At 41.3% G+C, this 27,925-nt stretch overlaps 1 protein-coding gene across 1 annotated transcript; it reads right to left on the reverse strand.

Moving 5' to 3' along the window:
* Nucleotides 1–971: 971 nt before the first annotated feature.
* Nucleotides 972–27,456, reverse strand: LOC121838771 (4-galactosyl-N-acetylglucosaminide 3-alpha-L-fucosyltransferase 9-like). The gene is made up of 2 exons (XM_042300963.1): nucleotides 26,953–27,456; nucleotides 972–2,488 (listed from the first exon to the last, which is right to left on the reverse strand). The coding sequence occupies exon 2, from the start codon at nucleotides 2,479–2,481 to the stop codon at nucleotides 1,369–1,371; it is 1,113 nt and encodes a 370-aa protein (XP_042156897.1). The 5' UTR covers nucleotides 2,482–2,488; nucleotides 26,953–27,456; the 3' UTR covers nucleotides 972–1,368.
* Nucleotides 27,457–27,925: the final 469 nt, after the last annotated feature.

Consider the following 27,925-nt stretch of genomic DNA (forward strand, 5'->3'; position numbering starts at 1 on the left):
TCACACCCTGGCCTGAACAAATAATTAAGAAAACACAAAATACTAAGATCAAGGCGTGACACTCGTGAATAAACTGTACTAACCTTTTGCATAAGCTGTGTCGTGTCTTTGGCATCATTAAACTGAAGATGAATCGTTATCAAATAACAAATTATTATTATGCGATTAAACTGATCAATCCTGTAATTAACTAGGAAGTCGGGGCACCAAGGAAAATATTCAGATTATAAAGTTATAATTTTCCTAATATAACTTTCAGATATTTTCATACAGTATCTGATCAAGTGTCTTCTAATTAATGAATTCTTCTTTACCTCACATTAGTCTTTTCCAAACGTCGTAAATTATCTGCACGAACCCAGTCTTCACTATGAGTCATCCATACATCAATTGTCTTAAATCATTTATTTACTAACTAAGTAATTAACAGAAATGCATAAACAAACAGTAGATAATTACAAGGAAATGATAACGGAGTTTCCCTAGTGGGATAAACCGGTATCGCAGCTTGGAGGACAAAAAGGAAGTGGGGGTCAACTGAGATGAGACACTACAAAGTTGATAATTATAACAATTGAAATGCTAATCCTTTGCACATGAACGCTCACTCATTCGGGAACAATTGCAATCAATATATATATTTACGCTCAGTGTGCTGTCGGGATCTCTGTTGAAAAGTTTGTTTCTGTTGGAGAGTCTGTCCGCCCTCTCTGTCGTGGTTAGAATGGTAGGTTCAGTGACATTCATTCATGTCGTTATAGAATAGATGTTTTGGCGGTTGTCGGTCTTCGCATTCAATGAAACCGAATTCATAGCTGCAGGTTAGTAATTAATATCAAAGACTTGTTCTTATTCAGTCGGTATCGATAGTCTAAGAGTTTAACCACGTGGGATGGTGAAAAGATTCAGCAGTCTGGTCTCAAACCTTGGCCCTCTCGTTATCAAGGTAAGCTGGTCTGCAACCTTTGTCCCCTCGTAATTGAGAGAAACATGGTCTGGTGATAGAAAACCCGGGTGGGGGTTTTATTCAGAAGAGAAGAAAAGGGCCTGTCCCAGGATGACCGACCTGTGCTCATGGGCGGTCCTCTGACTTAGTTAAACTCCAATTCCCATTGGAGTTTTCATTAAACAGTCCAAAATCACATTACACAATTTCAAACAGTATCATCCTCACTCATTCATCTTATACAACAATTAGATGTAAGCCTCATAACTGAGGCTATTATACAAAACAAATATATATATATTTTTTTAAAGTGCCCGAAACCTTGAATGACCACACTTTGAATTGATACAAAAAAAGAAAGCTAAATTACGTAGCTAAGCCAAATAGATATTTTCTGTGCTTACAAAATGTTGGCTAAACACTCAAACAAAGTACCATTCATAAACGTCGTGGAAAACATTATAATATCCTTTGTCTCTTGCCATGTATTCACAGGCTAAACAAACAGGTTGAGAAAACTCTTGCTCTATTCTCTGGAGGTGGGGCTTGGCCTTAAGGTACCTCCTCCAAGTGAAGTAACTTACATACATCTCATCATTCTTGTCCAAGTGAAGAAGGAAGTCAGCCAGTGCCTTTGCATTAGTAAAGTCATTTACATGAATGAAAGAATCAGCTGGGAAAAACTGTTCATAGTTCTCTCTGGGTGGGCCCAAGACTACTGGTACGGTTCCTGCTACAAGTGGTCCGTTCACCTTTTCTGTGATGTAGTCTCTGTGGATTGAATTCTCAAATGAAAGGTAGAATTTACAGCTAGCAAGGGTTGAGTAATAGTCCTCATACTTCAAACGACTCCCTGTAAAAGCAGCACCAAAAAGATCTATCTTGATGTGTTTGACCAGCTCTTGATAGTACTTTGCTCTGGTTCCTGTCCCAGTTGCAGGATTGTTGTTGCTCACAATCCAACAAACCAATTTATCCTTCTTGGGCAGCACAAACTCACTGTCCTTTTCATTCTTCACGGTTGTCAATTCATTTCGCACTGTGATGTCAGCATCTCGTCTATAGCCCAAAGTGAGGTTAAAGAGGTTTTCCACACCTGGTTTTCTGGCAGTATTTGTTGGTGATTCCAATTGAAACCAGATCCATTTCTGAAAATGTGGCCGAGGAGACTGAGGCAGGTTCTTCAGGTCCCAGCTGATGTCTTGGTGAAAAATAACCACTCCGTCTGCTTTGTCATAAAGGGATCTGTCATCTGTCAGAACACAGCTATCGATGTTGAAATGGGTTTGGCAGAATGAAAAATTCCATCTCACACCCAGTGGCCAGAACCAGAGCAACACAAGTGGCTTTTCCACAGGCTTTTTGGTATGTGAGGAAACATCTCCCTTTGCCAAAAATGGCAAATCCTCCAACCGAGATGAACATGCAGTAGATGAGGGTTTAAAGTAAACAAAAAATAGTACCACTGAACACAAAACACCAAGAGTAGCTATCAGAGTTAGATGATGTGTTCGGTTGGAAGTTGTTGATGACATGTTTGTCCTGTAAGAAAGAAACACAACTTTAGACATTAAGTATATAAAAAAGGAACAGCTTGAAAAGATTTCACATGCGTTGCTTTATGCTCTGATTATACGGGTGGTTCTAAACCTGAATGGTGATTGGTTAAAACCACATTCCAGCCATTGTCTTTTCAACAAGTTACCACAGGCTAAATCTATGATGTTAAAATGCCTTTATAATCTGTTCCATCTGAATCAAATTCACCCGTAATCAGTGTATGGTGAGTCATGCAGTTTCTCTGAAAGGTTTCTATCAGTTTTTACTGCACAAACACAGAATAATGACAATCATTAACAATAGGAAATCTTAAAGGCTATTATTAACAGTGCTTGTAGGCCGTCATTGTATTGAAGAATGTGTTCTTAACTGACTTGCCTAGTTAAATAAAGGTTAATTAAAAAACATTTTTAAATAGCATGTAAAGTGTCCTCAAGTAAGTTAACATTATCCTGAGGAAATAGACTGTATAAAAGGTGTATGGCTGCATTCTCCTAAACAATAATACACTTTTGAACAGAGCATGTTTTGTTAATAGAATGTCTTTAAATCAAACATGTTTAAAACTCTTAACAGTGAAATCAGGTTTGAGAAAGAAAATAAACCACCCCTTACCATAGAGGGCTCTTGTTAGTGTCAACTAGACTAGTGACGAGGCACACCTATGCCATCAAAATAACCTGTCTGACAACTAGAGGCTTATACTTTCAGAGCATTGAGGTTAGAAACCTCTTTTGCAATGGGGGCCCAGGTAGCAGATGTGCCTTTATACACCTCATAAAACAAATGCCCTTTGTTCCTACTGTACATAATTCTCTATTTTCAATTTAATGCAGGGAAAATATAATGTGTAACAACATTCAGCTAACCTTAGCGGAATGATCTAATTATCAAGGACAATGTTTTTATTTTACCTCAATTCCTTTTACCCTGAGCATTATGTGAATTTGATTCATTTGTATTATTATTTGTTTACTGGTTTGACATTTTCACTGCACTGTTTGGAAGTTTGATTTGATTTCAAATGAGCTACTTTAGTTGTTTTTTTACACCAATATTTGTACTTCTACTTGAGTAACATGTCATGAAAGTAACAGTACTTCTACTTGAGGAGGATATTTCATTAAGGACGATTGAAAGCCACTTATCTAACAGAACACAAGGGGTTTTCTTTCATAGAATCTTTTCTATTGTAAACCAAGTAGAGTGTGGTATACCTCAAGGCAGCTGTCTTGGTTCTGTTTTACATTTTTACTGATGACCTACCACTATCCTTAATAAGTAAAGCCTGTGTGTATACAGTGCATTCGGAAAGTATTCAGACACCTCACTGTTTCCCGATTTTGTTACATTACAGCTTTATTCAAAAATGTATTAAAAAAGTAATCTCATGAATCTACACAATACCCCATAATGACAAAGCGAAAACAGGTTAAGAATGTTTTGCACATTTTAAATGATTAGAAAACTTTATATACTTCAGTATTCAGACTCCTTGTTATGATACTCAAAATTGAGCTCGGGTGCATCCTGTTTCCATGAATCATCCTTGAGATGTTTCTACAACTAGATTGGTGACCACCTGTGGCAAATGAAAATGATTGGACATGAATTTGAAAGGCAGACACCTGTCTATATATATGGTCCCACAGTTAACAGTGCATGTCAGAGAAAAACAAAGCCATGTGTTCGAAGGAACTGCCCGTAGAGCTCCGAGACAGGATTGTGTCGAGGGACAGATCTGGGGAAGGGTATGAAAAATTGTCTGCAGCATTGAAGGTCCACAAGGACACAGAGGCCTCCAACATTTTTAAATGGAAGAAGTTTGGAACCACCAAGACTCTTCCTAGAGATGGCCGCCTGGCCAAACTGAGCAATCGTGGGAGAAGAGCCTTGGTCAGGGAGTTGACCAAGAACCCGATGGTCACTCTTACAGAGCTCCAGAGTTCATCCCCTGTTGAAGGAATTTAATTCCTCTGTTTTAATTCCCAATCAAAATTAAACACTCTGTCAATGCATAAGGGTTTGTAAGACCCATATTTTATAAGAATGGACAGAGCCCTGGTCTTAAAAGTCAAGTAACAGCCTTTAATTCAAGAGAGTACTGAGTTCATACACATTATACCACAGGTTATAAACTGAAAATGACGTCAGCGTTTTCTAAATGTTCCGTCTCTTCTTGACACTGGTAGAAAGGCCCTATAGTTCTCAAGCCTTCCCTCCTCACCTAGAGCCAAGGTCAGTCAGTGTAGATAAGCATTCTAGACAGTCTGGAGACAGTTCATTCATTTGTACCAAGGCATTGTTCTAAACTCCTGACTACATTATATACATTTGGAAATGGGAGCAAGAGAGAAAATTCATACATGTACAGTAACATAATAGTCCTTTAATTCATCCTGATTGAAATGTATACATAATTAGTCATTATAGATAAAAATTCCCTTAACATCCCCTCACCTGGGTGTCTAGGTTATCATCGAAAGACAAAACCAGCAAACACTATGCCCCCTCCCTGGAATGAGTTTGACTCTATCAGTGTGAGTAATGACTACAAAAATCACTTTAAGTAACTGTATTCTGATATAGTAACCCTTTCCTGCAATCAATTACCAAAAGCGCTGTCCTTGACCTCAAGGGAGGAGTGTTATTCTTATTTTTCACAATTTCATAATGAATAAAGATTATTTAAAAAAGACAAACCTGGACCCCAGGAGGAGTAGCTAAGGCGGATCCTAAAAAAAATAATAAAATAAAATCTTTCCACTCCTGTTCTGAAATATACTTGGACAATTCTGCAGAGTTACTTTTCATTTCAGTGTACGTAAGTGACACCAGCAGGGAACAGCACAGGATGAACAAAACTTTAAAAAGCCATGGTAATACAACCAACACAGGGGTTCATATTCCCCATGAAAAGACATAATGACTTTGGTGTGGAGCGAGAATTTCCCAGCTACAATTCCCTTCTCCCGGCTGTAAATCACCATGCTCTGAAGTACTTCTCACTCACATGACTCTTTCAGATATCTCAATTCCTATTAAGGCATCTGCATACTAGGTTTGGTTTGCTCCTAGCAGAACAAGGCTAGGCGAATTGAACGTTTGTGCCTCGCATACTCCCTTTAAAGACCGTCGCTTGAAAAATGTCTGTCCCACTTGATACTGTAGCTTCCTGAAGATAGTCAGAATGAATCTGGGGTGGCAGCGTAGCCTAGTGGTTAGAGTGTTGGACTAGTAACCAAAAGGTTGTGAGTTTAATTCACTGAGCTGACATGCTGTCATTCTGCCCCTGAACAAGACAGTTAACCCACTGTTCCTAGGTCATCATTGAAAATAAGAATTTGTTCTTAATTGACTTGCCTAGTTAAATAAAGGTCAAATAAAAAAATCTAAGATAAAATTAATTGCAGATTTCTTGTGTTGACTCTTTTTCTGAAGTGCTATTATTTGCACAATTTGACATCTAACTAAGATGTTTGGTGCAGTATTTCTCAAGTCCAAAAATTTGCATGAAAATGAGTCATCTCTCCTTGAATGACAAAAAACTATACTTAAATCCCTACTGTTGACCAATCATAGACGAAGGGGCTTAGACTTCGGCTACCGAATATCATAAAATGTCTTCATAATATATAATGATGATATTTTGATGGGAAGCATGCAGAAGCCTTTAGCAACCAAGCATGTCAAGTGTTTGGGTCATACTTGCAGGCCTTGAAGCTCCAGAGCACAAGTGAAGACAGACAAAATCAAAATCGGGGATGCAACAGCATGCGTCCTTATTAAATTCTGACGTGCACTTTGAAGATGTTAGAAGAACTGTCCACATTTAATTTTCCTCATCCAACAAGACGAGTAGCCTAACAAACAGTCAAATCCCTAGCCTATGTCAATCTACTTTTGCTCAAAGTAGAAAGGTTTACATTATATTGGTCAGCTTATCATTCTGTGCGAGGAATAAATATTCCAAAACAGACTTTGGGACAGTTGTGGGATGATATATCCTATATTCATACAACCACTATACATGAAAAAAACTACATAAAAAGGAAGGGACAGAAAATAACAATAATTTCAATCTGAGTGGTCTCAACAGAAAGACTGGTTGTGGCTGTGCTGCTAGCAGCCAACTCTACTGCTTCCCCAGACTGCTGTTCTCCACCAGCGATAGCATGAGCTGATTACTGCGACTTGAACAACTTGCCTATAGCACTCAACAAGCATGAGAAATCTATGTCTCACATCCAAAGCCAGATAGCTCTTAAGACATTAGGCAGCTCACTGATAGATCTGACATTGATTGAACAATGGATATTGAATATGAATATGCACAATGCAAAGTTAACGACCAGCTGGCTAGTGTGTTTTCGTACATATTCAATCAATCCCTATCCCAGACTGCTGTTCCCACATGCTTCAAGAGGGCCACCATTGTTCCGGTTCCCAAGAAAGCTAAGGTAACTGAGCTAAATGACTACCGCCCCGTAGCACTCACTTCCGTCATCATGAAGTGCTTTGAGAGACTAGTAAAGGACCATATCACCTCCACCCTACCTGACACCCTAGACCCACTCCAATTTGCTTACCGCCCCAATAGGTCCACAGACGATGCAATCGCAACCACACTGCACACTGCCCTAACCCGTCTGGACAAGAGGAATACCTATGTGAGAATGCGGTTCATCGACTACAGCTCAGCATTTAACACCATAGTACCCTCCAAACTCGTCATCAAGCTTGAGACCCTGGGCCTCACCCCGCCCTGTGCAACTGGGTCCTGGACTTTCTGACGGGCCGCCCCCAGGTGGTGAGGGTAGGAAACAACATCTTCACCCCGCTAATCCTCAACACTGGGGCCCCACAAGGGTGCGTTCTCAGCCCTCTCCTGTACTCCCTGTTCACCCATGACTGCGTGGACATGCACGCCTCCAACTCAATCATCAAGTTTGCAGACGACACTACAATGGTAGGCTTGATTACCATCAACAACGAGACACCCTACAGGGAGGAGGTGAGTGCCCTCGGAGTGTGGTGTCATGCAAATAACCTCACACTCAACGTCAGCAAAACAAAGGAGATGATCGTGGACTTCAGGAAATGATCGTGGACTTCCATATGGATAGGCAGCACCCCCCTATCCACATCGACGGGACAGTAGTGGAGAGGGTAGAAAGTTAAGTTCCTCTGAGTACACATCACGGACAAACTGAAATGGTCCACCCACACAGACAGTGTGGTGAAAAAGGCGCAACAGCGCCTGCCTATGCCGTTCGGCCATCCCTCATCCATATATTTCTATTTACATATTCTTCATCATTCCTTTACACTTGTGTGTATAAGGTAGTTGTTGTGAAATTGTTAGATTACTTGTTAGATATTACTGCACGGTCGGAACTAGAAGCACAAGCATTTTGCTACACTCGCATTAACATCTGCTAACCTTGTGTATGTGACCAATAAAATTTGATTTGTAGATAGCTAGGTCTTTCAAAATCTGGTTAATTAATGCTACCTAGGTAAACAGGAGTTGGCATTTCGTGGCAACGATGAGAGTGCCAGCTCATCAAACATTACCAGGGGTTTGAGTCAAAAGTGCGCGAGCAAGATGAAACATCATTGTGTGAGCAAACACTTGAGTTGAGAGAAAATAAATGTAGAGCAGATGAAGGGTCCCATGAGTGCAGGCCAGTGTGGTGCACGCAAATTAAACTTGAGAGCTTGTGAGTGACTTTCAGGGAGTAGAATTGCATTGCAGTAAATTACTACATGGATGTCTTTTCTGCCTCACAAATTTTCCAGTTTGTTCTCCAAACTGGAGAGTTCTAAGCTAACATATGGAATTGTTTTAAGATGGTCATACCAAGTATCATTTAGCTATTTGACTTGACATTTTTAAGGTATAAAAATCTATATTATATTTTTTTGGGATGAAACATTGAATTTGGCATTACTGCTATTAGCCAGCAAAAAAAAAAACAGATTCACAACATGGAACAACAGATAGTCACAAGAAAAATCTAAACAAAGTTTGTTCTGAAGTCCATGTTGTTTGTGAGTCTCAGCTTTCCACTGAGGGGTCATATTAGTGTGTAACCCAAACCGTTTGAGCACAACAGACAGAAGTTGGAAGAAGAGGCTGTACCGACTTCAGACGAGTCTTGTGACTTTGGATGTGGTGGATTGAGACACAGCCCATGCAAACAAAGACATATCTCTATCTCAAATAGACAGATTTTTAAATGGGGATTTTCACAGGGTGTGGCTATTGTAGGCCAAGGGTCAACGATTTCAATATTGAAATAGGTAGTTATTTGGTCTTCTGTTATTAAAGCAGGCTTTTGATGAGGCAAGCTAAGTGAACATCAGCTAGCAAGGAAGCTAACTATCTAACGATAGCTAGCCAATTTTTAACCATATGTGAACGACAGGCTCAATTCTGTCTTATGTAGTAAAATTTGAAAGTGTTTTTTACATTGGAGAAAAGTAGACAGCTAGAAAATGGTATATCATACACTACAGTTAAAGAACAATGGGAAAGTAATTCTGCTATGTTGATAAACTTGTATCCTCACTTTTGTGAAAATGGCCTTTGAATGATTTGGTTTGGAGAGCTCTTCTTTGTCTACACCCATTCAGCATAGTTCACACCCTCTTCAGCTTTTACCCAACCCAACTCTTTAATGGTTGATCCAAGCATTCTGTCAAACAGCAGCTGTCAAGCACTCAAGCTAAATGGCTAACGTTGGCTAGCTTGTTCCAGACACAAAATGAAAGAACAGCTCAGTGACTATTTTTACCCGCCCTAGCAGAGTTGGTTAGGTGGTTTTTATGTTGTCTGGAGCATTGGTGACTGCAACAGTGCTGCTGGCAACAATTTATGCATTTTTGCCAATGTTTACTGACACTGGCCATATTCAACGGGTGTAGAGCGTTTGTAATTTTGTCAGTTATTCTGCACTCTGGCATCGGAGCAGATAGCCAGAGTGAATTTACCAGCTACGTTTATCAACAGTTGTCGCAGTGACATTCTATTGAAATGGTTACTTGAATAGTGGAGTCTTTTGTTAAGACATGTGGCTAGCTAGCTAAACAATGAACCATAATGCCAACTAAAACCTCCTGGCATTGACAACTTAGATGGAAAGCTACTGAGGATGGTAGATGACTCTTCAGCCACTCCCATCTGTCAAATATTTAACTTCTTACGGCTAAGGGTTCCCCTAGCGGCACCCCTCGACAACATTCCGCTTAAAAGGCAGCGTGGGAAATTATTTTTTTTTTTTTAGAAAAATGTATCTTTCATACATTAACAAGTGCAATTCACCAAATGAAAGATAAACTTCTTAGAAAACTCAGAAGTTTCTAAAACTGTTTGAGTGATGTCTGTGAGTATAACAGAACTCACATGGCAAGCAAAGTCCCCAATGAAATCCCCTTGAGATATGATGTTGCACTGCCTAGGGGTTCCACTAGATGTCAACCATCAATATAAATTATAATGAGACTTCTATGGTGTTGTGGGAGTGAATGATAGCAGAATCAGTCAGGTTTCTGGCAGTCAGCCATTTTCTGATCATGCTTATTCCTCATGGTAGTCACTTGCGTTCCATGGCTCATGAAGAGAAGGAATAGTCCAATTGGAACTTTATTGAAGGTATATGTTAAAAACATCCTAACGATTGATTCTGTACATAGTTTAAAATGTTTCTTCGACCTGTAATATAACTTTTTGAAGTTTTTGTCCGATGTAACTCTGACCAGAATGAGCGTTTGGATATGTATACCAAACGCGCTAACAAGAGAAGGTATTTGGACATAAATAACGGACATTTTCTTACAAAACAAACATTTATTGTGGACCTGGGATTCCTGGAGTGCTTTCTGATGTAGATCAAAGGTAAGGGAATATTTATCATGTAATTTCTTGTTTATGTTGATGTCAACATGGTGGCTATTGTGACAAATATTTGAGTGCCGTCTCAGATCATTACATGGCTGGCTTATTACGTAAAGTTTTTTTGAAATCAGACACAGCGGTTGCATAAAGGAGAGGTGTATCTATAATTCCATATGTATAACTTGTATTATCATCTACATTTATGATGTTAATTTCTGTTGAATGATGTGGCTATGCAAAAATCACTAGATGTTTTTGGAACTAGTGAATGTAACGCGCCAATGTAAACTCATTTTGATAAATATGAACCTTATCAAACAAAACATACATGTATTGTGTAACATGAAGTCCTATTAGTGTCATCTGATGAAGATCATCAAAGGTTAGTGATTCATTTTGTCTCTTCTCCTGCTTTTTGAAACTCCTCTTTGACTAGGGAAAAAAATGACTGCGTTTTTCTGTGGCTATATGTGGTGACCTAACATAATCGTTTGTGGTGCTTTTGCTGTAAACCATATTTGAAAATCGGACACTGTGGTGGGATTAACAAGAATAGCTTTACAATGGTATGAGATAGTGGGGCCAAAGTATTTAGTCAGCCACCAATTGCGCAAGTTCTCCCACTTAAAAAGATGAGGCCTGTAATTTCCATCATAGGTACACTTCAACTATGACAGACAAAATAAGAATAAAATCCAGAAAATCACGTTGTAGGATTTTTTATGAATTTATTTGCAAATTATGGTGGAAAATAAGTATTTGGTCACCTACAAACAAGCAAGATTTCTGGCTCCCACAGACCTGTAACTTCTTCTTTAAGAGGCTCCTCTGTCCTCCACTCGTTACCTGTATTAATGGCACCTGTTTGAACTTGTTATCAGTATAAAAGACACCTGTCCAGAACCTCAAACAGTCACACTCCAAACTCTACTATGGCCAAGTCCAAAGAGCTGTCAAAGGACACCAGAAACAAAATTGTAGACCTGCACCAGGCTGGGAAGACTGAATCTGCAATAGGTAAGCAGCTTGGTTTGAAGAAATCAACTGTGGGAGTAATTATTAGGAAATGGAAGACATACAAGACCACTGATAATCTCCCTCGATCTGGGGCTCCACGCAAGATCTCACCCCGTGGGGTCAAAATGATCACAAGAACGGTGAGCAAAAATCCCAGAACCACACGGGGGGACCTAGTGAATGACCTGCAGAGAGCTGGGACCAAAGCCTACCATCAGTAACACACTACGCCGCCAGGGACTCAAAATCCTGCAGTGCATGACGTGTCCCCCTGCTTAAGCCAGTACATGTCCAGTCCCGTCTGAAGTTTGCTAGAGAGCATTTGGATGATCCAGAAGAAGATTGGGAGAATGTCATATGGTCAGATGAAACCAAAATATAACTTTTTGGTAAAAACTCAACTCGTCGTGTTTGGAGGACAAAGAATGCTGAGTTGCATTCAAAGAACACCATACCTACTGTGAAGCATGGGGGTGGAAACATCATGCTTTGGGGCTGTTTTTCTGCAAAGGGACCAGGACAACTGATCCGTGTAAAGGAAAGAATGAATGGGGCCATGTATCGTGAGATTTTGAGTGAAAACCTCCTTCCATCAGCAAGGGCATTGAAGATGAAATGTGGCTGGGTCTTTCAGCATGACAATGATCCCAAACAAATCAAATCAAATTTTATTTGTCACATACACATGGTTAGCAGATGTTAATGCGAGTGTAGCGAAATGCTTGTGCTTCTAGTTCCGACAGTGCAGTAATAGCCAACAAGTAATCTAACTAACAATTCCAAAACTACTGTCTTATACACAGTGTAAGGGGATAAAGAATATGTACATAAGGATATATGAATGAGTGATGGTACAGAGCAGCATAGGCAAGATACAGTAGATGGTATTGAGTACAGTAAATACATATGAGATGAGTATGTAAACAAAGTGGCATAGTTAAAGTGGCTAGTGATACATGTATTACATAAGGATGCAGTCGATGATAGAGTACAGTATATACGTATGCATATGAGATGAATAATGTAGGGTAAGTAACATTATATAAGGTAGCATTGTTTAAAGTGGCTAGTGATATTTACAACATTTCCCATCAATTCCCATTATTAAAGTGGCTGGAGTTGAGTCAGTGTCAGTGTCAGTGTGTTGGCAGCAGCCACTCAATGTTAGTGGTGGCTGTTTAACAGTCTGATGGCCTTGAGATAGAAGCTGTTTTTCAGTCTCTCGGTCCCAGCTTTGATGCACCTGTACTGACCTCGCCTTCTGGATGATAGCGGGGTGAACAGGCAGTGGCTCGGGTGGTTGATGTCCTTGATGATCTTTATGGCCTTCCTGTAACATCGGGTGGTGTAGGTGTCCTGGAGGGCAGGTAGTTTTCCCCCGGTGATGCGTTGTGCAGACCTCACTACCCTCTGGAGAGCCTTACGGTTGAGGGAGGAGCAGTTGCCGTACCAGGCGGTGATACAGCCCGCCAGGATGCTCTCGATTGTGCATCTGTAGAAGTTTGAGTGCTTTTGGTGACAAGCCGAATTTCTTCAGCCTCCTGAGGTTGAAGAGGCGCTGCTGCGCCTTCCTCACGATGCTGTCTGTGTGAGTGGACCAATTCAGTTTGTCTGTGATGTGTATGCCGAGGAACTTAAAACTTGCTACCCTCTCCACTACTGTTCCATCGATGTGGATAGGGGGGTGTTCCCTCTGCTGTTTCCTGAAGTCCACAATCATATCCTTAGTTTTGTTGACGTTGAGTGTGAGGTTATTTTCCTGACACCACACTCCGAGGGCCCTCACCTCCCTGTAGGCCGTCTCATCGTTGTTGGTAATCAAGCCTACCACTGTTGTATCGTCCGCAAACTTGATGATTGAGTTGGAGGCGTGCGTGGCCACGCAGTCGTGGGTGAACAGGGAGTACAGGAGAGGGCTCAGAACGCACCCTTGTGGGGCCCAGTGTTGAGGATCAGCGGGGAGGAGATGTTGTTGCCTACCCTCACCACCTGGGGGCGGCCCGTCAGGAAGTCCAGTAACCAGTTGCACAGGGCGGGGTCGAGACCCAGGGTCTCGAGCTTGATGACGAGCTTGGAGGGTACTATGGTGTTGAATGCCGAGCTGTAGTCGATGAACAGCATTCTCACATAGGTATTCCTCTTGTCCAGATGGGTTAGGGCAGTGTGCAGTGTGGTTGAGATTGCATCGTCTGTGGACCTATTTGGGCGGTAAGCAAATTGGAGTGGGTCTAGGGTGTCAGGTAGGGTGGAGGTGATATGGTCCTTGACTAGTCTCTCAAAGCACTTCATGATGACAGAAGTGAGTGCTACGGGGCGGTAGTCGTTTAGCTCAGTTACCTTAGCTTTCTTGGGAACAGGAACAATGGTGGCCCTCTTGAAGCATGTGGGAACAGCAGACTGGTATAGGGATTGATTGAATATGTCCGTAAACGCACCGGCCAGCTGGTCTGCGCATGCTCTGAGGGCGCGGCTGGGGATGCCGTCTGGGCCTGCAGCCTTGCGAGGGTTAACACGTATAAATGTCTTACTCACCTCGGCTGCAGTGAAGGAGAGACCGCATGTTTTCGCTGCAGGCCGTGTCAGTGGCACTGTATTGTCCTCAAAGCGGGCAAAAAAGTTGTTTAGTCTGCCTGGGAGCAAGACATCCTGGTCCGTGACTGGGCTGGATTTCTTCCTGTAGTCCGTGATTGACTGTAGACCCTGCCACATGCCTATTGTGTCTGAGCCGTTGAATTGAGATTCTACTTTGTCTCTGTACTGACGCTTAGCTTGTTTGATAGCCTTGCGGAGGGAATAGCTGCACTGTTTGTATTCGGTCATGTTACCAGACACCTTGCCCTGATTAAAAGCAGTGGTTCGCGCTTTCAGTTTCACGCGAATGCTGCCATCAATCCACGGTTTCTGGTTAGGGAATGTTTTAATCGTTGCTATGGGAACGACATCTTCAACGCACGTTCTAATGAACTCGCACACCGAATCAGCGTATTCGTCAATATTGTTATCTGACGCAATACGAAACATATCCCAGTCCACGTGATGGAAGCAGTCTTGGAGTGTGGAGTCAGCTTGGTCAGACCAGCGTTGGACAGACCTCAGCGTGGGAGCCTCTTGTTTTAGTTTCTGTCTGTAGGCAGGGATCAACAAAATGGAGTCGTGGTCAGCTTTTCCGAAAGGGGGGCGGGGCAGGGCCTTATATGCGTCGGGGAAGTTAGAGTAACAATGATCCAGAGTCTTTCCACCCCTGAAACACACCGCCCGGGCAACGAAGGAGTGGCTTCGTAAGAAGCATTAAGGTCCTGGAGTGGCCTAGCCAGTCTCCAGATCTCAACCCCATAGAAAATCTTGAGGGAGTTGAAAGTCTGTGTTGACCTACAAAACCCCCAAAACATCACTGCTCTAGAGGAGATCTGCATGGAGGAATGGGCCAAAATACCAGCAACAGTGTGTGAAAACCTTCAAGACTTACAGGAAACATTTGACCTCTGTCATTGCCAACAAAGGGTATATAACAAAGTATTGAGACAAACTTTTGTTATTGACCAAATATTTATTTTCCACCATAATTTGCAAATAAATTCATTAAAAATCCTACAATGTGATTTTATTCTTCTCATTTTGTCTGTCATAGTTGAAGTGTACCTATGATGAAAATTACAGGCCTGTCTCGTCTTTTTAAGTGGGAGAACTTGCACAATTGGTGGCTGACTAAATACTTTTTTGCCCCACTGTACATGTATGTTTGAGGAATGTTAATTATGAGATTTTTGATGTTTTGAAAATGGCGCCCTACACTTTGACTGGCTGCTGTCATATCGCTCCCGTTAACGCGATTGCAGCCATAAGAAGTTTAATCTACCCATCGTATCCGATTTCAAAAAGACTTTACAGCGAAAGCACAACATATGATTATGTTAGGTCAGAGCCACGTCACAAAAACACACAGCCATTTTTCCAGCCAAAGAGGAGTCACAAAAAACAGAAATATAGATCAAATTAATCACTAACCTTTGATAATCTTCATCAGATGACACTCATAGGACATCATGTTACACAATACATGTATGTCTTGTTCGATAAAGTGCATATTTATATCCAAAAATCTGTTTACATTGTTACGTTCAGTGATTTTGCAGAGAGCCAGATCAATTTACAGAAATACTCATAATAAAAATTGATCAAAGATACAACTGTTATACACAGAATTAAAGATATACTTCTCCTTGTTGCAACCGCTGTGTCAGATTTCAAAAAAACTTTACGAAAAAAGCTAACCATGCAATAATCTGAGTAGGGCGCTCAGACAACAAATCCAGCCAAACAGACATCCGCCATGTTGGAGTCAACAGAAGTCAGAAATAGCATTATAAATATTCACTTACCTTTGATCTTCATCAGAAGTCAGCATGTTAACATTAGAAGCCTCCTCCCTAAGTTTGTTCTATTCACTGCTTTAGCACACTCTGCCAACCCGGATGTTCTAGCTGTGTCTGAATCCTGGCTTAGGAAGACCACCAAAAATTCAGAAATTTTAATTCCAAACTACAACATTTTCAGACAAGATAGAACTGCCAAAGGGGGCGGTGTTGCAATCTACTGCAAAGATAGCCTTCAGAGTTCTGTCCTACTATCCAGGTCTGTACCCAAACAATTTGAACTTCTACTTTTAAAAATCCACCTCTCTAAAAACAAGTCTCTCACCGTTGCCGCCTGCTATAGACCACCCTCTGCCCCCAGCTGTGCTCTGGACACCATATGTGAACTGATTGCCCCCCATCTATCTTCAGAGTTCGTGCTGCTAGGCGACCTAAACTGGAACATGCTTAACACCCCAGCCATCCTACAATCTAAACTTGATGCCCTCAATCTCACACAAATTATCAATGAACCTACCAGGTACCTCCCCAAAGCCTTAAACACGGGCACTCTCATAGATATCATCCTAACCAACTTCCCCTCTAAATACACCTCTGCTGTCTTCAACCAAGATCTCAGTGATCACTGCCTCATTGCCTGCATCTGTAATGGGTCAGCGGTCAAACGACCTCCACTCATCACTGTAAAACGCTCCCTGAAACACTTCTGCGAGCAGGCCTTTCTAATCGACCTGGCCGGGGTATCCTGGAAGGATATTGATCTCATCCCGTCAGTAGAGGATGCCTGGATATTTTTTTTAAATGCCTTCCTAACCATCTTAAATAAACATGACCCATTCAAGAAATTTAGAACCAGGAACAGATATAGCCCTTGGTTCTCCCCAGACCTGACTGCCCTTAACCAACACAAAAACATCCTATGGCGTTCTGCATTAGCATCGAACAGCCCCCGTGATATGCAGCTGTTCAGGGAAGCTAGAAACCATTTGACACAGGCAGTTAGAAAAGCCAAGGCTAGCTTTTTCAAGCAGAAATTTGCTTCCTGCAACACTAACTCAAAAAAGTTCTGGGACACTGTAAAGTCCATGGAGAATAAGAACACCTCCTCCCAGCTGCCCACTGCACTGAAGATAGGTAACACTGTCACCACTGATAAATCCACCATAATTGAGAATTTCAATAAGCATTTTTCTACGGCTGGCCATGCTTTCCACCTGGCTACTCCTACCCCGGTCAACAGCAACTCGCCCAAGCCCCCACCATTTCTCCTTCTCCCAAATCCATTTAGCTGATGTTCTGAAAGAGCTCCAAAATCTGGACCCCTACAAATCAGCCGGGCTAGACAATCTGGACCCTTTCTTTCTAAAACGATCTGCCGAAATTGTTGCCACCCCTATTACTAGCCTGTTCAACCTCTCTTTCGTGTCGTCTGAGATTCCCAAAGATTGGAAAGCAGCTGCGGTCATCCCCCTCTTCAAAGGGGGGGACACTCTTGACCCAAACTGCTACAGACCTATATCTATCCTACCGTGCCTTTCTAAGGTCTTCGAAAGCCAAGTCGACAAACAGATTACCGACCATTTCGAATCTCACCATACCTTCTCTGCTATGCAATCTGGTTTCAGAGCTGGTCATGGGTGCACCTCAGCCACGCTCAAGGTCCTAAACGATATCTTAACCGCCATCGATAAGAAACATTACTGTGCAGCCGTATTCATTGATCTGGCCAAGGCTTTCAACTCTGTCAATCACCACATCCTCATCAGCAGACTCCACAGCCTTGGTTTCTCAAATGATTGCCTCGCCTGGTTCACCAACTACTTCTCTGATAGAGTTCAGTGTGTCAAATCGGAGGGTCTGCTGTCCGGACCTCTGGCAGTCTCTATGGGGGTGCCACAGGGTTCAATTCTTGGACCGACTCTCTTCTCTGTATACATCAATGAGGTCGCTCTTGCTGCTGGTGAGTCTCTGATCCACCTCTACGCAGACGACACCATTCTGTATACTTCTGGCCCTTCTTTGGACACTGTTAACAACCCTCCAGGCAAGCTTCAATGCCATACAACTCTCCTTCCGTGGCCTCCAATTGCTCTTAAATACAAGTAAAACTAAATGCATGCTCTTCAACCGATCGCTACCTGCACCTACCAGCCTGTCCAACATCACTACTCTGGCCTGGTTCCTCTCTAGGTTTCTTCCTAGGTTTTGGCCTTTCTAGGGAGTTTTTCCTAGCCACCGTGCTTCTACACCTGCATTGCTTGCTGTTTGGGGTTTTAGGCTGGGTTTCTGTACAGCACTTTGAGATATCAGCTGATGTACGAAGGGCTATATAAATAAATTTGATTTGATTTGACGGCTCTGACTTAGAATACATGGACAACTACAAATACTTAGGTGTCTGGTTAGACTGTAAACTCTCCTTCCAGACCCATATCAAACATCTCCAATCCAAAGTTAAATCTAGAATTGGCTTCCTATTTCGCAACAAAGCATCCTTCACTCATGCTGCCAAACATACCCTTGTAAAACTGACCATCCTACCAATCCTCGACTTTGGCGATGTCATTTACAAAATAGCCTCCAATACCCTACTCAACAAATTGGATGCAGTCTATCACAGTGCAATCCGTTTTGTCAACAAAGCCCCATATACTACCCACCATTGCGACCTGTACGCTCTCGTTGGCTGGCTGGCCCTCGCTTCATACTCATCGCCAAACCCACTGGCTCCATGTCATCTACAAGACCCTGCTAGGTAAAGTCCCCCCTTATCTCAGCTCGCTGGTCACCATAGCATCTCCCACCTGTAGCACACGCTCCAGTAGGTATATCTCTCTAGTCACCCCCAAAACCAATTCTTTCTTTGGCCGCCTCTCCTTCCAGTTCTCTGCTGCCAATGACTGGAACGAACTACAAAAATCTCTGAAACTGGAAACACTTATCTCCCTCACTAGCTTTAAGCACCAACTGTCAGAGCAGCTCACAGATTACTGCACCTGTACATAGCCCACCTATAATTTAGCCCAAAACAACTACCTCTTTCCCAACTGTATTTAATTTTAATTTATTTATTTATTTTGCTCCTTTGCACCCCATTATTTTTATTTCTACTTTGCACATTCTTCCATTGCAAAACTACCATTCCAGTGTTTTACTTGCTATATTGTATTTACTTTGCCACCATGGCCTTTTTTGCCTTTACCTCCCTTCTCACCTCATTTGCTCACATTGTATATAGACTTGTTTATACTGTATTATTGACTGTATGTTTGTTTTACTCCATGTGTAACTCTGTGTCGTTGTATCTGTCGAACTGCTTTGCTTTATCTTGGCCAGGTCGCAATTGTAAATGAGAACTTGTTCTCAACTTGCCTACCTGGTTAAATAAAGGTAAAATAAAATTAAAAAAAAAAAAAAAATATGCACTCCCATGATTCCCTGTTCCACCATCAATGTTTGATTTGTTAGATAAAGTTAATCTTTATGTCCAAATACCTCCTTTTGTGAGCACGTTTAGTACACAATCCAAACTCACGAGGCGCGGGCAAGTCCAGGCGAAAGTTCAGACGAAAAGTCATATTACAGTTCGTAGAAACATGTCAAACAAAGTATAGAACCAATCTTTAGGATGTTTTTATCATAAATATTCAATAATGTTTCAACCGGATAATTCCTTTGTCTGTAGAATTGCAATGGCAGTCTTCCACTTGTCCCTTTCCTGTATCCGCACCAGATGGTAGGTCTTCCGTAGGGCCAACTTGGAGAACACGGTGGCCTCCTGGAGCGGCTCGAAGGCCAGAGAGCTGAGTGTTAGAGGGTAGTGGTTCTTCACAGTGATGTCTTTGAGGCCCCGGTAGTCGATGCACAGGCGCAGGGTTTTGTCCTTCTCCACAAAGGAATACCCTGTGCCGATGGGGGAGGCAGAAGGACAGATGAACCCTCAATGTAGGTCTCCATAGCCTTGGTCTCCGGACCCAACAGAGAGTAGAGTCGTCCACGGGGAGGAGTGGTGCCTGGGCAGGCTGCGCTGACTTCAGGCAATTAGCGTTGCAGAATGGGCTCCAGCCCATGATGGCACCAGCAGACCTGTCAATAAGGGGATTGTCAAATCAAATTGATTTATATAGCCCTTCTTACATCAGCTGATATCTTGTGTTGCTGGAGCCAAGAGAATCCCAATACCACGGGAACCTGAGGAGATAAGCAGGGATTGAATCGTCTCGCTGTGTAGGTTGATGGGGTTGGTATTGTGGGTGACTCGGCCTATACAGCGCCCATCCAGGGCTCTAACGTCCATGGGAATGGAGAATGGCTGAGTGGGGATGCCCAGCTCGGACACCGGGGTAGCGTCCATAAAGCTCTCATCGGCCCCAGAGTCGATGAGTACCCGGAGAGATTGACTGGTTCCCCCACAGCAACATGGCATGAAAAGGGGTGCGAGTAAGGGGAGAGGAAAAGTTCTCCATATGGCCCACCAGAATACCCGCTCCTACCGATGAGCCTGGTCTTTTAGTGGACTGGTGGAGACAAAATGACCAGCAGTCCCACAATACAGGCAACTTTGTGTGAAGCCTGTATAGGCGTTTTGCTGGGGACATCCTAGCTCTGTCTAGTTGCATCGGCTCAGGAAGAGGTGAATTGGCAGACCTTTGAGACTCTCGTAGGAACCCAGGTAGCATAAGGTTCTCTCGGCATCGAAGCCGTCGAGGACTTCTGGGTTGGCGAAGAAGAAGCCTTGGGCGGGCAATTGGAATCAAACCTCCTCTCCTTCCTTTGCTTCCGTATTCGCCGATTGATCTGAATTGTCAAGGCGATGAGCGAGTCGAGATCCGTCAGTAGTTCCTGGCCTGCGAGTTCGTCTTTCACTTCCTCTGATACTCCGTGCAGGAACATGTCAAACAGCGCTTCTGGGTTCCAGGTAGATGTGCCCTGGCACCACATGGTCATCAATTACTCTGCGCATGAGCAAGCTCCAAGAATTGTCTGGGATGACTCTAGAAGCCCCCCCCATGGCAGCGCAATAAACACCATGATCAAGGCCACTATGGAAAATGCTGTGATAGTATTTTGCATGCAAACGCTATGTTTATCAATTTAACAATTTAAACCAGCTCTGCAAAAGTACTTGTGTAACCAAAGCAACAATAACACTTATGGCAGTATGGAATAACACTACATACGATAAACAATACGCAAAGCAGTATTGGCAACTTACATTAAAGAATAGTAATAGCCATACATTAAAACATATGGCTGAAATGTATCAAAGTAATTAGTGGTTATTACCTATTATTACACAGCATGTAAAATCCCAAATAATCCCAGGCCCTGTCCCTGCAGGAGGCATTTTGCCTTTTGGTAGGACGTCATTGCAAATAAGAATTTGTTCTTAACCGACTTGCCTAGTTAAATAAAGGTTAAATAAAAATTAAATAAAACGACTGCCTTTTTTACACTAATCAAACATACATCGTTTCATAGATTTGCTTGTAACTATGAAGGGAGGGGATCCTCTTTTAGGGTCATAATGTGAGGTCAGTTTTGAAAGGTCAAGTGAAATGATTAAAAAATACAGGCTCTATTTTACGCTACACCCGCAATAACATCTGCTAAACGTGTATGTGACCAATAAATTTGATTTGATTAAGTGTTTTTGGGTGATGGTACAACTACGGGAACTTCTATGTCCTCGGGTCAATTTTGGGGATTTTATAAAAAATAAAACAAGTACAAATATCTGTATGTTCAGTTCACACTGGAATCATCCCATACTTTTTTAAACACCTCTCTATCAAGTATTTTAGCTACTTTTCAGATACATTTTATACTTCAATTTCACTATTTTGCCCTTGTCCCTGACCCAGACTTTTAAGCTTCTACTATGTTTTTCTATGAGAAAACATTAATAATTACACATTATATAATGTTATGTACTACAGAAAGAGTCAATTAAATAAAATCTATATCAATATTTGTGAGTAAGCCCTTTATAAAAAAATACCTGTCCTTTGGGAATGGTGTCATTTCCACCACTGTGTCAGGGATTTCCTCCTCTTTTTGCGAAGAGGAGAGGCGAAAAGGATCAGAGGACCAATATGCGGCGTGGTAATTATCCATGGTTCTTTTAATACGTAAACGTACACATGAACAACTGATTACAAAAAACCAAGAAACGTGTGAAAACCTAAACAGCCCTATCTGGTGCAAAACACAGAGACAGGAACAATCACCCACAAACACACAGTGAAACCCAGGTTACCTAAGTATGATTCTCAATCAGAGACAACTAATGACACCTGCCTCTGATTGAGAACCATACTAGGCCGAAACATAGAAATACCCAAATCATAGAAAAACAAACAGACTGCCCACCCAACTCACGCCCTGACCATACTAACTAAATACAAAACAAAGGAAATAAAGGTCAGAACGTGACACACTGAGGATAAATTCCTCATTAATAAAGTTTTCAAGAGAATGTTAATTTAGTTACCGTGGAAACATATTGTGACACTGAAGCACATGGCTGCAGTGGACAGTTGTTCCAGATGTGATGTCCAGAAGTTGAAGAAAAATCGAGGTAAATATTACTTGTGTAGAGAATATTTTAATTGTCAGTCATTTCCACAGGCTATAATTTCTTTAATTTGTGGTAGAACTTTTGAATTTTTTGTTAGATTTTATGTATTTAGTGTAAACAATATGCTAGCTGTAATACTAACCAAAGCATGCTAAGCAGTCTGTCAATTTTCTCCAGAAACTGTAGAAGTGTCATTTCCATCAGTCATTTCCATCAAACTTAAGTGTGGTGGAAATGACAGAAAGTGGTGGAAATTACACAAATCCATTATCTTATTTGTTTTTACTTTACTTTTTAAATTATTATTTTTACTGTAGGCTTGTTTAATCATGTTTTAAATGAATTGAATCTAGAAAATGCTCCAAGGTTGCTGTAGTTGAAAACTAAGTAGTATTTGTCGTTATTTTCTGAAGATGCCACATAAAACAGCACAGAGGTCACAGACAAATAGATACAAAATGTAAAAAATGATCCTATATGATACCAGGAACATGTGCAAAAAGACAGGGAGAGATACTGGAAGAAAAAAAGAGAAGGGAGAAGTGAAATCTATCTCTGAGCTTACAAAGCGAGAACAAAGAAACAAGAGAAGACAATGGAAATGTAACCAACGGAATAGAAGACAGACTTTAAAGAGAACAGTTGCAATGGAGACCTACCTATCTGGCAACACAACACCTCAGTCTCCAGATGACCTGCAGCCAGAACATGAGGCTACCATACCTGCCCCTAACACTCCTTCCTCATTGTCTGCAACAGGAATGAGAAGTCGAATACTTGCTGGAAGGAAAAAGTTTGGAAGAGGTCGCTCAAAAGCATACAGAGATCTTAGTATGACAAATGTCAAACTTGATAAATGCTTTACGGAAAGCTGAGAAATACAACAAAAGTATGATCGACTGATGAACAAAATGGAGAGACAAGATTCCCCAAAGACAAAAGACAAAACAGCAAATGAAGGGAACTCCGAAGAACTTGAGAAGCATTTTATTGTTTCAAAATGCCATCATTGCAGAGTTAAAACAAAAGTATAAAAAAATGTGCAGTGCCAAGGACAAACAAGTGGCTTCAAAAATGCACAGAGGCACTTTCCTGAGAAAGTATGAAATTCAAATGTCCTACGGTGAATTCTGCAAAAGGTGTCCTTTTTGGGTTGTCAAGCCAGCAGTCCAGGATAGGGACAAGTGTGCAAAACCCACGCCAACCTTCAGTTCATGGCGGACAAACAAAAAGTGATCAGCTGCAGCAACATTGAGAAAGTAATTGAGTCTTGGCTGTGAGAACGTGAAGAAAGAGTGCATGTATAGAGTGCTCCCTTTGCCAAGAAAAAGAGCTTAAAACATCTGACTTTGATGCTGGTGAGCAGACATGGTGGTTTGAGTGGATAAACAAAGCTGAAGAGAGAGAGAAGAAAAACAGAGGGAAACATGGAGAAGTTCACTGTACATTTGACAGTAAAAGAAAAGGTATGTGGCACACTACAGATTCGATTGGAGGACTTCTCCTCCAACGGATTGAAAGAGAAGTTGGGGAAACACGTGTACAACATTCAACACCAATACTTCAAACTGAGAGAAATAAAAGAGAATCTGGAGAAAGAGGAGATAATTGTGTATATTGACTTTGCAGAGAACTACCTGTGTAAATACACCAGTGAAATCCAGGCAGTTCACTTTGGTGATTCTCACAAGCAGGTGACCCTCCACACCTGTGTTGGATATACCACAAATGATACAGTTTCAATTTGCTCACTGAGCTCTTCTATGCAACATGACCCCTGTTATCTGGGCCCATCTCTCAAAAACACTGACCTACTTCCTTGAGCCCTGCCCATCGGCTACTGCAGTACACTTTGAGTGATGGCCCTACAACCCAGTATAGGTCTAAAAATAATTTCTACTATCTCTCCACCCTTCCCTTTGAAATGGGCCTCCAGAGAGTTACATGGAATTTCCCAGAAGCCGGACACGGAAAGGGCCCAGCTGATGGGGTAGGAGCAGCTGTGAAACGAAGAGCAGATAGAATTGTGGCACAAGGCAAGGACCTCCCAAATGGAAAAACTGTATTTGAGGAACTGTCAAAAGATCAGTCAGCTATCAAGCTCTTATATATCTCAGAGGAGGAGCTAGAGAGCATGGAGGCCCTCCTACCGGATCACCTGGAGACAATCAGTGGGACAATGAAGATGCACCAGGTAATAGTTGTGGTTTATTTTATGTCGAATTTCACATTTGTTATACAAACATTATCACATTATCACTAGACTATGCATAACGTTTTGAATTTCCTGTGTTTCCAGATCGTCACTGACAGTCCAGGGGAGATAACTTGGCGGCTACACAGTTGCTTCTGTTCCTTTCCACATCACTGCAGCTGTTTCAGCCCACAGACTGTGACTCTGGTTGAAAAAACAGAGGCAGACCAAGATAGAAAATTCAACTCATCTCAAAGCACCATCCAGCCCATTGAAGATCTAAGGGAAGCATTGATTGGAAAGTGATGTGTGGTTGAGTATGATCAGGACATTTACCCTGGTATCGTGCAAGACATTCACGCAGAGAGTGGTGCTTTTGTGAAAACCATGAGTCGTGTTGGCCCCAACTGTTCTAAGCCTTAGATACACTTGGAAAATCACTATACAGTACATACAAAGCAGGGCATCAAATCATACATACAACAAAACATTTGTAGCTCTCAATTAACTCTTCCTTCTATACATGTGCTACAATTTCTATTTGTAGCATCTGTAACACATTGTTCTCAAGTGCTAGTTCCAGTGTTTTGGAATCTTACTTTGTCTTATATTAATTACATTTTTAACAATGGTTGATGTTCAAAATGTTTGAAATAAAATATTGTTTTCATAAGTATATTTATTTTTTACAAAGATGTCATTTCCATCACAACCCATATGAGGTAAATTAGTATATTTTGTACAAAATACATATTTATTTGTTTTAGATATGGAAATCATATGGTTGTTATCTTAATCTCACTAAAAGGTTGTGTGGAAATATCTTATTTTTCATGATAGATACATGTTTCCAGCTGTCACCAAGGCAAGTTTATACATTCAGGTGTCGTGTTGAATTATTAATATTAGGATAACCTTAAAAATCACTTAAAATAATATTCAATACAAGTTAATGTACAAATGTATAAGAAATCCGTTATAAATCAATTGTATGATATTTCCTTTTCAACTACAATGGATGTTTAATGACGAGATGGGAATGACATTTGTCTATGGCTGTCTGGGGAAAAATGACAAAAATATAGAAATTCCTGAATAGTAGATGGCAGCCATTATCAGATATAGTTTCTAGACAAATCAAAGACAAGTACATTACTGGTAAAATGGTGTTTTAATTTCTGAAAGTTTGCACGGCCAAAGTTGCATAATCACCCTTTTACACGTGTAAAATACATATTTTTATCTATTTCAGAAGAGATTGTCATCTACCTAAACCATATCACATTGCAGAACAAAGCAGAACAGCAGGTTGGAACTGTATTAGTAAAAGGTAGAGAATCGAGGTTACTTATGAACTAATTAATACACCTCACCTATCATTGTAAAATGCCCATAAAATGGTGTTGTACTGAGACCAAAAGTGAACTATTGACAGACACAATCCTGAGATTTTTTACATTTATTTGACATTTATTTAACTAGGCAAGTCAGTTAAGAACAACTTCTTATTTTCAATGACTGCCTAGAAACAGTGGGTTAACTGCCTTGTTCAGGAGCAGAAAGGGTGCGGCATTTCATTAAATATAACTGAACACTAGATAGCAAAGTGCCAAAGTGCACAACCGAAACAGCTCCGTCAGGTGCACCACACATTAAACAGAAAATAACTACCCAGACAGACAGCTGTCCCTGATTGAGAACCATACCCGGCCAAAAACCAAGAAATACAAAAACATAGAAAAAAGAACATAGAATGCCCACCCTAGTCACACCCGGGCCTAACCAAAATAGAGAATAAAAAAGCCTCTCTATGGCCAGGGCGCGACAATCCTCAAATTAATACATACTGTAACGACCCTGGGTTTATAAACGCGGAAATAGACTGCAGCACAGTCAATAGCGCGCCGGACCTCGGGCTCGAAGGTCAAGGGTTCGAGACCTGCTCCCTGTTGTTTCATTACAATACCATATGATGTCGAAAAGCACCAATCCAAGACGGCGGATTTAACACAGTTATGTTGAACACCTCAAGATAAAAATGTAGTATTCATTGTCGGAGGACAGGGGAACCTATTTCAAAACGAAACGTGACTATTTAATATTTTCACCACCGGAAATGGTAAAGGTCGAAACAGATCAGTTAAAATCAATAAATGTCCAACTGGGTATACTTGAACTAGTCATGACGGATATAAAAGAGTTGAAGGCAAGCATTGAGATTAGTGACGAAAAAACTGCGACATTACAGAAAGACACAAACAAGCTAAAACGGACAGTCAATATGATTGAAACCGAAGTGAACGTAAAAAAGGAGAACGGCGTACGGAGAGAAGCCTTACTTGACATACACGCTAGATCCATGAGAGATAATCTGGTACTTACAGGTATCGAAGAGAAAGAAGACGTTCCCGAATCTGTAGTTAGATCGTTCCTCCTTACAGCGCATCAGACCCCACGCGAAGCTATCAACAAAATTCAACTCGAAAGTGTACATTGCTTCCGGAAGAGGTATGAACGCCCAATCGTTGCCAAATGTGCTTTCTTTAAACATAAAATAATGGTTAAAAGCCTGGGTAAAAGGCACGAAAATAGGCATGGATGACCAGTTCCCGAAGGAAATTGCAGAACGGCGTAAAGTTCTGTATCCAATTTTCAAGGAAAATAGATTGAAAGGAAAACGCGTAGTTCTCGTGGTCGATAAACTGTATATTGATAACCAGTTGTTCAGAGACACAAAGACTACTCCATGGCTATTTAAAAAATACAAAGTTCTCATAGAGGAGACAAATAATGAAACACACAATTCTAGCCCTGTTATGGATTGTAATAATACAACAACAAAAATATAGCTTTTCTATCCATCTTCAAATATAACTAATTGCAACACAAAAGCACTAATTCAACATGGTGGAGGTAAAAACACAGTTAACAGAAGGCACAGTATGTGTGGATGGATGGTGTGGTGTGTGTTTTTTTGGTGTTTGGGAAAGTGTGGCGTTGAGTGAGAAAGGAAATGGTTGCATGTTCCAGAACCAATGTATTTCTGTGAGCAGAGGGGTTGTGAGAGAGCTTTCAATGTTGTGCAGATGACGGATATACATTTTATAAAGAATTATACATTCATTCATTTATTGTCCTATCATGGTGGAACAGCGTTTTAAAATAAATTATACATCAAATGTATTTATTTATGGTCCTATATTGATGGAAAGGTCCACAACCCTATACCCTAACAGGGTGCATCTATAATTATTATTCATGCTTGCAATTGACAACTCTACCACAAAACAGGAAACAGTGGTGTCATAGCATCTAGCTTATTTCACTTTCTCAACTCAGTCTCGCTCTTCTGGGA

This window comes from Oncorhynchus tshawytscha, linkage group LG18 (assembly GCF_018296145.1).
Source record: "Oncorhynchus tshawytscha isolate Ot180627B linkage group LG18, Otsh_v2.0, whole genome shotgun sequence".
Classification (NCBI taxonomy): Eukaryota; Metazoa; Chordata; class Actinopteri; order Salmoniformes; family Salmonidae; genus Oncorhynchus; species Oncorhynchus tshawytscha.

Bases quoted from the DNA above. Each gene is read 5' to 3' on its own strand.
- LOC121838771 (XM_042300963.1), bottom strand. From the start codon at position 2,481: ATGTCATCAACAACTTCCAACCGAACACATCATCTAACTCTGATAGCT.